Source organism: Triplophysa rosa, linkage group LG15 (assembly GCF_024868665.1).
Source record: "Triplophysa rosa linkage group LG15, Trosa_1v2, whole genome shotgun sequence".
In the NCBI taxonomy this organism is placed as follows: domain Eukaryota; kingdom Metazoa; phylum Chordata; class Actinopteri; order Cypriniformes; family Nemacheilidae; genus Triplophysa; species Triplophysa rosa.
In genome coordinates, this window is record NC_079904.1 from 10,872,315 (window position 1) to 10,883,918 (window position 11,604).

General features: G+C 40.0%; 1 protein-coding gene across 2 annotated transcripts in view; it reads left to right on the plus strand.

Moving 5' to 3' along the window:
* The window catches only part of btbd7 (BTB (POZ) domain containing 7), a 64,764-nt gene that overhangs the window by 47,318 nt on the left and 5,842 nt on the right, over nucleotides 1-11,604 (plus strand). For both annotated transcript variants that reach the window (XM_057352387.1, XM_057352388.1), the window contains exons 4-10: nucleotides 780-988; nucleotides 5,896-5,971; nucleotides 8,088-8,248; nucleotides 9,333-9,476; nucleotides 10,036-10,225; nucleotides 10,749-10,927; nucleotides 11,193-11,600. In XM_057352387.1, the coding sequence (XP_057208370.1) occupies nucleotides 780-988; nucleotides 5,896-5,971; nucleotides 8,088-8,248; nucleotides 9,333-9,476; nucleotides 10,036-10,225; nucleotides 10,749-10,927; nucleotides 11,193-11,600 (1,367 nt within the window). The remainder of the gene's footprint in view (nucleotides 1-779; nucleotides 989-5,895; nucleotides 5,972-8,087; nucleotides 8,249-9,332; nucleotides 9,477-10,035; nucleotides 10,226-10,748; nucleotides 10,928-11,192; nucleotides 11,601-11,604) is intronic.

Genomic DNA, 11,604 nt, shown 5'->3' on the forward strand with positions numbered 1-11,604 from the left:
GAGATATACTCCTAATTTGAGTCAAATTAATTAATCTCTTCCGTAAAACACCTATAGGGTTGTTAGGATGCCTGGGAATATCTGAGAATGCTGTTTTCATTCAAATACAAGTAGATGGTGTTTTTGCAAATATATGTCAAGTATTCTGCAGTGATTCGACAGCTTTGCGTGAGGAACAGGCTGAAAATTAGACCATTATACTGAATGGCTGATCTTACCTGCTAACGGAGCTTTATAATAATACATAATATAGATAATATTGCTGAAATTAACGCATAACACAAACGGCGACATTTACTGATTAAACGGCACTCAGTGCCTTTTTTGACATTCTGTCTTTTGATGTTTGAAAAAGGAGAGAATGAAGTATCGAATGAAAGAGACAAAATAGAAAAAATCAGCAATTCCGGGCACAGTTGTGAAAGCAGGATAAAGCTGTGTTTTGTTGTGAATAACTGGATAAATTATTCATCAGTTTTCACTTTGACATTGAAATGCATACATTTCCATTTATATGTTACACTTATCTGCATATAATGTGTTTGAAGAAATTCTTGAAGTATTTAAGTACTTTATTTTTCATGTTCAAGTATTGTCGAGTAAAGTTAGGATAATCTTGGGCAGGTGGAGTGGTTCTCTGTTCCAAGAACTCTCGACCACCCACATTTGTTATAAATCTTAACTTACAGGTTTGGACAAAGATTTGCATGTTTAAGTGAGATCAATATGCCAAACCCTATCCCAAAATATAACCCGATGTCATTGTTTGTTTCTGTTAGGCTGTGAAGACATTGTGGCAGAGAGCATCTCGCTGGACTCTGTTGTGGCCATTTTAAAGTGGAGCTCACAGCCCTACGGCTCTAAATGGGTTCATCGACAGGCCACGCACTTCCTGTGTGAAGATTTCAGCCAGGTCATGACCTCCGATGTCCTGTACGAGCTTACCAAGGAGCACCTGCTGGCAGCCATTCAGTCCGATTATCTGCAGGTGACTGTACACCCACATGAGTCATTTCCCAGTGTGATTCTCTGTGTATTTATATTAACAATCTTGCACAACTTTACATAATCTTACACATTGCCTGATTACTGTATTATGCACAGCATTTTTACCCCAAAATGATTTTTTTATCGGTTACGTCATGTCATTCCAAAACTGTATGGCTTTTCTTCTTCAACAGAACACAAAAATATCTTTTGAAGAACGATGCATACAAGCAAACTAGCCGCTTTTCGGTGAAATTTGCAGTTTTGAATCCAAATTATGCCATTCTTGTGAATCGTATAGATCCCAAGAGTTTTTACCCAGATTGGGGGGGTCCTTGGTGATTTATAAAACGTAAGTCCTCAGGTGTCATATTTTGAACATTCAATACACAGATACAGGCAACATCATAGCGCCTGCGTTGTAAATGTCATTTTTGCGCCCGTGAAAAGCTTTGCTGAAAGGGACGAACGCAAAGTGTCGTCTCGGATAAAGAGAAAATGGCGTTGAATGATATATATACAGTATATATTATTCAGTTCGCCCGTGTGATCGAAACGGCTGTTATGAGATACAGTTGCCGATCTCCAACTGTAACATAAAGTTGCAAATTTCCCCTTTGCAAGTGCCCGGTTCTAAGAAACCCCTTAGGGTAAGAAGACCCTTAGTAACAATACTGTTACAATTAGAATTTTCTTACCCTAGGGCAGAGGGGGGCAAACTTTTTAGACCAGAGGGCCACATCAAGTTTTGCAAACCAAGTGAAGGGCCGCATGCTACAACCTTGATAATAGAACATTTATTTAAACTGGAGGTATACATGGAAAATATATTACCTGACAGAAAAATGTGTCATATTAACACATTAAACAACAATTCTTATTTAATATCTATTATTGAGTCATATTTACAACAGATATAATCTCACTGCACTTCTATTACTATGTACATATCAGTCATCATAAAACTATGTCTGATAAAAACTCAGGAAAACCTTAGTAATTGCCTTTCCAAGCCATGGTTATGACAGTGTTAATGTGAGCAATGAGCCTGGTCCCCTCTCCTTGCAAGGGTGTCAAAGTCTGGAGTGATCTTTGATGTAGAGATCCTCAGGATAGCTGACAAGTGGCTGTTTGTTAGGTTTGATCTGCGGTGGGCTTTGTTGTAGTTCATGATTGAGTAGGTTTGTTCACACACTGTGGATCCAAATAAAACAAGCATTGTTTGGGCATGTTTCTTAATGTTTGGGAAAATAATTTCATCCAGTGAAGCATAAAACTGGATAACTGGTGTTGTCTGAAACTTCACACTGGATGTCAATGAGTTCCAGTTGTGTGTCTGGTGGTGCATTCTCACTGTCAAAAGATAGGGGGCGTGAGACAAGTTCAAGCTCAGTCTCAATTTTTGCAAAGTCTGTGAAGCGAAGGGAAAATTCTGCATGCGAGTCGCTCAAAGTGCTGCTGTACCTCTCAATGTAAGACTGTGTTATTGCTGGTGAGCTTAGTCAGCCCAGTGTTGTAAAATGAGCAAAATCTCAACTGGATATATATCTGGAGAACAATACAAGTTTGGCTTTGAACGCTTTCACGTTGCTGTACAGTTCGTGCGCAAAAACGTCCTTTCCCTGAAGTTTCAAATTGAGATCGTTCAGATGCCTCAGTGTGTCGACACCGAACACAAGGTCGGTCAGCCAATATGTGTCTTGTAATTCGGGAAAGTCGTCAGTTTTACCAACTGTATTGAGGAACGTTGCTATCTCACCTTTTAGTTCCCAGACACGGTGAAACACTTTGCAGAGACTTAGCCAGCGCACATTTGAGTGGTATAAGAGGTCATGGTGCTCTGCCTCCGTTTCGTTAAGTAGCTGAATGAACTGCCGATGGTTAAGCGCTCTTGCCCGTGTAAAGTTGACAAGCTTCACAACCACTTTGACAACATTTTCTAGCTTCAACACACTTTTACACAACGCTTCTTATATGATGCAGTGAAGAAATATTAGTTCTTCTGAGTTCAGGCATTCGTCTTTTACTTTGTCTTGTAACCATTTTAGCAGTCCAGTGTTTTTACCGGTTAGGTTTGGAGATCCATCCGTTGTGACACTAGTCAGCTTTCCCCATGGCAGGTTATTTTTCCCCAGGCAGACGGACACACTGTCATATAAATCAACGCCCCTGGACGTTCCCATCATTGATTCCATCCCAAGAAGTTCCTCTGTTATTTCGAAATTTTCGTTCATTCCTCTGACAAAAATCAAAAGTTGAGCAGTGCCTGCGATGTCAGTACTTTCATCCAGTGCGATAGAAAAAAGACTGAAGCCGTCCGCTTTCTTTTTTAGTTCGGAGAGCAGCTCCTCATCAATAACTTCAACGCGCCTGGTGATTGTTCTCCGCAATAAGCTAATTTTCTCAAACTGACTTTTCAGAGTCCACTTATCTTTTTTTCGCCACACTCATTTTCACTCATTAACGTCCGAGTTATTACCAATGCATTCTAATTCTACGTTAGGCCCTAACTGTACTGCGTGCGTTTATACTGCCGCCTATTGGCGTTCGCTTGTATTGCATCAAATTAGTAGTTCAGAACCAAAACATTACTCAAATGCAGTATTTGTAAAAAAACTCCCTCGAGGCTCAAAGTTTTCAGCGGGCCGTATATGGCCCGTGGGCCGTAGTTTGCCCCCCTCTGCCCTAGGGGGTTTCTTGCAACTGGGCCCTGCCCTTAGGTGCGATTCATAGTCGTCCGAAGTTTTAGTCGCAGAAGCTGTAGCTTAGAGATGATATTTAACAATTATTTTAGAGACCAATCAATTTGCTTCATAATACATTAATATGTCGTCACGTGGATTACTTTTGTATTGCTTGTGTCTGCTTTTTGAACTTTCTTTTTTATGAAAGCTTTTAGTAACTCTTTTTTTCTTTTTGTAGCTCCTATAACTCGCATCAATCAGGTCCTGCACTTTATCTCTCTTAATAACTCTTTTAACATCATTCCCGCACTTTATTTTCTCAATCCTGCATGTTTCAAAACCAAAATATCAGATGCGCAAGCGCGATGGACATGCATCCTTTGTATTAGTAAAGACTTAGAGAGGTGCACCTCTCAGAAAACGTAGACAAATAAAGATCATTTTAGATGTTTAATTAAGACTTGGAGCATTGGGATCGTGAGACGAGGGCAATGTACTTATTTTTTATGAAAATCTCAAATTCTAATAAAATCCATATTTTTCACTTCTTTTTCCTGTAGCTCAAAATTAGACCGACTCATTATGCCAGCAGCACGGTTCTCATTTCCGTATAAGCGCCACCTAGGTCATATATCATGTGATTAGCTGCTGCTCCATAGGTGCCTATGGAGGCCAAAAGACTTAATCAATTTTGACCAGCAAATTGTGGCTGGTGTGACAAAGTTTTCTCTTTCGAGTTTGCAGGTCTGATGTTGACAAACAAACAAACAACATTGCGACTCAAAACTGATTTTTCAAGACATTTCTCAAACCATTCTTGCTTAGTCAGATTTTTATAAGATGATCTTTGGTCGATTTTGTTCGACATGTCAACAACCTCACTGTCTAATTGAATTAAATTACATTTTAACTCAATGTTTCAAACAACACAGTTCTGTACGTTTGATCTTAAGCTCAAGCTTATTTTCTCTTTGGAAACCCAGATGGGGTTATTCAAGGTAACCAGCTCATATTGCACTATTGGGACATTTGTGTTTATTTCAATCCGTAAATCATTGCAGGCCCTTCAGCCCTCTCTATTTCAGGCAACAGTGTCAGTATCAGTCTGCTGATCAATCTTTGCTGATCGGGGTTCTCAATTCTTAAAGGTCACCTGGTTTTGTTTTTGGATGAATGAGTCATCTATATCAGATGACCCCATCCAACTCTCCCCGTGAGCTTTTAGTGAGAGCTGCAACCACATCTGGCCTGACGCAGAGAAGTCTGCTAGTGCCTCGACTCTTCCATATGCTTCAACATTTACAATACTTCAATAACCTGGGGTCAAGCTTGTTGAAATTAACAAATGCCTCTGGTGACTATGAGCTTGTAAACAAAAAGTGAATTAAGTTGATTTGACTGATATACTCTGTGTCACAAGGGGGATTAACTGATTGATTCAGCACTTCGAGCCTGACTGTGCAAGGAGATTAATGACAACACAACAACGAGAAATATTGATAGTTTTTTGGAAAGCCAAGTGTCTTCTCACTCTTTTTAGGGGATTTTCAGTTTGTACTTTAACAGTGAAGCCTTATGGCTAATTTACACTCAACAAACACCAACAAATGACACTATTAATAATGTCCTAAAGTTAGGATTTGGCCAAAACATGCATCCCTGGTGAGAAAAACACTTGGAGCCAAAACCAACTCTCACGTGTGCGGTTGCTGACTATAGTGTGTAGAAAACATGCCAGCTCTCTAGGTTTTGGAACACAACCATTGCACTGCCCAAAGAAACACTGAAAGGTTTAAAAATCTGATCCTACAAACCCCAACAACCATTTGAGAGATTTTTGGGGCAGAGTGTACCAGCCTTAAAGCCATCTGTGAAATTTTGCAGACATAAAATCGACCACACTGGCTGCATATTAAAACGTGTCATTTAGCTGAAGTCAAGGGTTAATCTGTTTCCTTTAAACCTGGGCTGGCTCCTGACTTTTTAATGAAATGAGATTTCAGCTGCGCAATATTCCAAATTGTAGATGATATAGCAGTAGAATAATTTTGCTCCGGTTTCACCTGACACCTGCAAGACCTGCTACCATACTTTAGCCTTGTTTTGTTATGCCTGCTCTTGTATTAAATATAATATTTTTCCATGTGCACACACCTGGGTCCAGTCTAGAAATACTAGCTGAGTTCAGTAATATTAACAAGTACTGTTGTTCTTCTGTACACAGGCCAGTGAGCATGACATACTGAAGTATGTGGTGAAGTGGGGTGAACACCAGCTTATCAAGAGGATGGCAGATAGAGGTACCACACATCTGTGCATGTCCCTTTTTTACATACTCAATAGCCTTTGGATTAAATCACAGCCATGAAAAGGATTTGCTGCTTGCTATTGTAGTTAGAAGTAGGTGGTATTCTGGCGAAGGGACATCCACATTTCATTGGACAAAATAAGTCAGCGTTGTATGAGTCAGACATGAGTCAGTATTTTTGTTATTTATGCTCTGAAGAGGGAGAGATAGTGTACATTTTAAGTGCTCACTACAAGTTAACATTTAGTATTAGGCTATATAGATATCATAAAAGCTAACACATTTACTAAAAGCCACAAAACTCCAGCTTAACGTCATGAACGAGTAATTGATGCGATTTCATGCAGGTTCATTAAAATGATAGTTCACCCAAAGATGAAAATTCTGTCATTATTTACTCACCCTCTTGTCATTTCAAACCTTCATGACTTTCTTCCGCAGAACACAAAAGAAGATATTTTGAAGAAAGTTGGTAACCGAACAGCACTGGCCCCCAATCACTTCTATTGTATGGACACAAAACCAATGCAAGTCAGTGGGGCCAGTTGACAACACTCTTCAAAATATCTTATTGTTCTGCAGTAGGAAGAAAGTCATACAGGTTTGAAATGACAAGAGGGGGAGTAAATGATGATTTTTGGGTGAACTATCACTTTAAATGTGTCATATACTATGTATTTAGGAATACAACTGAGCTACTTATTACTCAAATGGACAGAAAACCGAACTCTGCATAAGCTTTAATTTAAATAATGCACAATTTTTCATTTAGTCTTACATGTCTATGTCTGTCTGTGAGAGCATGTAATCTTATACAGCCTCTGTTATGCATTAAATACTATTATAGTCATTATGAATGATTATTAAATGGATAGTTCACCCAAAAATAAACATTCTGTCATCATTTCTGATGAGACTCACTGTCAGGTTGTTTCAAACCTATATACATTTCTTTGTTCTGTTAAACACAAAGAAAGATATTTGTAAGAATTTTCAGTTCTGTGACATCATCCACTTCCGTAGTAGGAAAAAATATATATTTTGTTGTTCTGTTGAACACAAAGTGAGATATTCTGAAAAATAAAGGAACACAAACAGTTCTGGGGCACCTTTGACTACTATTTTATTTTTCCTTCTATGGCAGTCAATGATGTCACAGAATTGAAAATTACTAACGTTCTTCCAAATATCTTTCTCTGTGTTCATCAGAACAAAGTAATTTATACAGGTATTAAATGACATGAGGGTGAGCAAATGATGACATTTTTGGGTGAACTATCACTTTAAGTTCCCTCATCAATGCATTGATTTTTCATTATGTGTTTTTTTAACACACTTACACATGCATTCTCATCAACTTAATGCACACATTTCCTGGGCCGGACGTTTTGTGGCACTGACTTTGTCCCCGTTTTCTCCTCTTGTCGTAGAATCTGAATCACGGCAGTATAAAGATTTATTCCCCAATCCTCCTAATGTGTAGTAATGACTCTGACTGGCTCAGCGCTGAGAAATCAGGCCAAGTGTTCTGCAATACAGAACCGTAGCATATGGCTGGCGGCCTCAGACGCAGCCTCCAAATGCTCTGTGTACCCAACAGAATCAAATATACCACCGACTAACACTATCTTGAACGTTTACCGCTGTTGCCAAACCACAAACATGATCTCTGAGTGGTTTTCCCACCAAACACATTTTTAATGGATGTAGCGGAGCAGTATCACACATTCCTTTTGGCGTTAACAGGGGTTTAGTTTATGTACATGGATATGTATGATCCAAATGCATGTATGATTAGGTTATTTGTGATCCAGATTTGTTGGCCGAGGTTTAGATCTTGGGATCGGTTTCATTGCAGCCTCCCCAAGCTTAAATTCCCCGCTCAAGGGCAAGGCAGCCGTCAGCAGAGCTGCATATTGATACCGCTAATCCTCTGGAAGCACACACACCCCCCACCCATCTTTGTCTAATCTATAGTGTGGGTTTAGAAAGTTGGACACCTTTTCCTCTGAGAACTTTCCAAGTTAACGTCTGCGTGTGTGAATCTAGGTGCCTGCCTGTGTGCGTGCGTGACTGACTGTGTGTGTGTGTTTATGCGTTTCCCCCAGAGCCTAACCTGCTGTCTGGGACTGCGCATAGTGTGAATAAGCGTGGTGTGAAAAGAAGAGATCTGGACCTGGAGGAGCTCAAAGAGATTCTCTCTCCGCTGCTTCCTTTTGTCCGAACGGAGCACATATTACCCGCTAACAGCGAAGTCCTCTCTGACACTGTGAGTTTGTGTGTTTTCCTAAAAAGTGTTCACCTATCTTGTAATTATTTTCTTCACCTTAGTGTTTTGGAAACTTCTGTCTCGTCACAAAAGGTAATTTTTTAAGAATGTACAGGTCTTTCTTTTCCAAATGAATAAAAGTGGAGCCTTAAAGGTGCTGTGTGTCATTTTTTTGGAGGATCTATTGACAGAAATGCAATATAATATACATAACTGTGTCTTCAGAGGTGTACAAAGACTTTACATAATGAAGCGTTATGTTTTTATCACGTAGAATGAGCGTTTTCTATCTACATACACCGCGGGACCCCTTGCATAGAATTCGCCATGTTGTTTCTACAGTAGCCCTAAACGGACAAACTGCTCCACAGCAGTTTTTTACATCTTTGTCCTGTATGTGGATCTACCAAAAAAGAGTTTCTACCATGTCAGTCTGAGTGAAAAGGTTTAGGATCAATTACTTGTTCTTTATTTACTTTTTTCCACATTTTCGAATAATAGTAAAGCCACTAAAACCGTGGAATAACACAATTGTAACTGTGGGAATTATGTTGTGACTAAAAGCATCCAAAATAAATAAACTGTTAAATTTGTGCATCTTCAAAGAAGTTTTCCTTTGCCTAGAATTTGCAGAATCATACACTTGGCATTTTATCATTCAGCTTTTTGAGGTCTCAACCTGGGAATCTTTTTTTAGAAGTATTGAAGGAATTTCCTCTATTCCGTCCATTAATCCATTTCAGAAATATTTTTTCATATAAAAGATATGATGTTAACATATGCTGGCACGATTATATTTTTGTCTACAGATGTAATTTCAAACAATGAAACGCCTTAAGATTTAGATTTCTAAGATCCTGAGAAATTTTTTTGTCAAGTGATCCTAAACCTTTGACCGGTAGCCCAAATCATCAGTCCAACAAACCTTAACTTGAGTTTATAATATAAATTGTGGTGTAGCATCATTATGAGCTTGTGGACATAAATCCAGATTAATCTCACCTTAAGTCTTTTAAGTAGCAAAGAAATCTATAATCATTTTCATACCATCACAAACCAAGTTTTATTCATTTCGTTGCAACAGATGAAGAGGGGTCTGATCAGCACCCCTCCCTCTGATATGCTGCCCACAGCAGAGGGAGGCAAAGCCAACTCCTGGCTCCGGCAGAAGAGCGCTGGCATTTATGTCCGCCCACGGCTCTTTTCTCCTTATGTGGAGGAGGCCAAGGTAAGCTCCACCAGCTCACCTCACACACAGCGGGGTGTCTGAGTAACGCTTGTCTTGAAACAAAGGGGAGACCTTACACCGTTGTTCCTCAGCCAATATAAAGACAGTAGGGTCATTCTGCAAAACAGGTGTCATCTGTGTCTCTAATTAATATGTGTAAATAATGACTAACAGTAAATAGATGACACCAACTGTTTGCTATGCGTTGTTGGCATTGGCATATCTCTAAAAACAAACAAATAGACAGTAACTTAAATCATTTGGTCCTTTTGTTTTCTTTATTAGAACATCCTTGTTTTTATTACATAGGAACATCTTATGGTGTCAACCCTGTTATCATGATTTTGGATAGTTGGCAAAAGGATATTTGTAGAACTATCAACACACTAAATTTTACAAGATGTATATTTTTATAACACTTTATAACAATTTATACTTCTAAGATTATGGTGTCAAATGTAATGGAAACCAATTTTTAGAATGATCCGAGGGCAGTTAATAATTTAGATTTCATTGTGCGACTTAGTCAGTCTAAATTCTCTGCGTGGCTGTGTGTTAGGCGGTTCTGGAAGAGATGATGGTCGAGCAGACCGATCTGGTCAGGCTGCGCATGGTGCGCATGTCCAACGTTCCCGACACGCTCTACATGGTCAACAATGCCGTCCCCCAGTGCTGTCACATGATCAACCACCAGCAAATGGCTGGCAGCCAAACAGCTCCACCGTCTGTGGTTGCAAATGAAATACCAGGTGGGTTAAGTGCTCATTCATGCAATGTCACGATGCATTGTTTGGCCAGTCTACAGTTCCAAGACCCTCACTCTGTGGAGCAAATATGTCATATTCTGGTTTGCGCTTTGTAAATTGTACCGATTGTGTGTCATTTTGTTATATCAAGTTGATTTAGAAAAATATTTAGCAGAAGCGAAATAGATGAATCCCACAAAATAAATTGTGATTCCCATAAAAGAGATCATTAGAAAATACTTTCTCAATTGAAGTTGGTTGGTCTTGCGAGATGCACTACAGTGATGTTTTTGTATATATATTGTGAGTGGGAACATTGACCCTGCTTGTTGGCAAACTTGTGATGCAGTGGGTGTTAAACAAAACATTCAGCTTAGTTAAGAAAAAAACTTTCGGTATATGTTGGTATGCTTTCACTTTTGTATTAATGATGTTTGTTAACTTTATAATAACGTATGTACCTATTCATGCGAATGTACACATTTCTCTAACTGAAGTCATCTGTTTTCGTGTTTTTGTCCTGCAGTGCCCAGGTTGGCAGTAGTGAAGGAAATGATCCGTAGGTTGCAGGAGTTGCGTCACACGGACCAGGTGCAGCGAGCATATGCTCTGAACTGTGGTGAGGGCGCCACAGTCAGCTACGAGCTACAGATCCGCGTGCTCCGAGAGTTCGGACTCCCTGATGGGGCTGCAGAACTCCTACAGGTAACCCAGCACATCCTGTTTGTGTGGATGATGATACCTGTTGCTATGACTACTACAGACCTCACTAACTTGGATCATCAGTTAGTTTTACCGAGCCTCTGATCCATTAAGCTCCTTTTCAATAGGTGCTTTAGCTATTTTTAAAGTTAATTTTTAAAATAGTTTTTAAAAATTAAACAATGAAATAAAATTTAGTCAGCCAATTCAAATTTTTGGAGCATCTCTACAATGAACGTACCCTAACACTGAATGTGCTTTGTTTCAGAATCCACACAAGTTCTTTCCCGAGGAGCGTTTTGGAGATGAGAGTCCTGTCATGGCTCTGCGCCAGTCGGGTCGCTGCCGGGTCAACAGTACACCAGCTGTTGAGAGCATGTTCACTGACCTGGAGACGCTGGTGGGCTTCCGCCCTCCGCTGCCCCCACCACCTCCACCCTACCATCCCCCTACCAACCCGGGCCACAGCCAGCAGCAGCTTAAAGCAGGTTGGAGACCACGGGTTCCTAGCCAGCCTCCTTCCAGATCTTTCTCATACCCCTGCAATCACGCACTCCTTCATAGACAACCCTCTTCCAAAAAGGGCAGCCCAGTGTACCCACCAGGAACAAAGCCATTGCCCCCAGACTGCACCAACGCGCAGGGAGGAAGAAATCTCCATCCTGACAAGCAAATGGTTA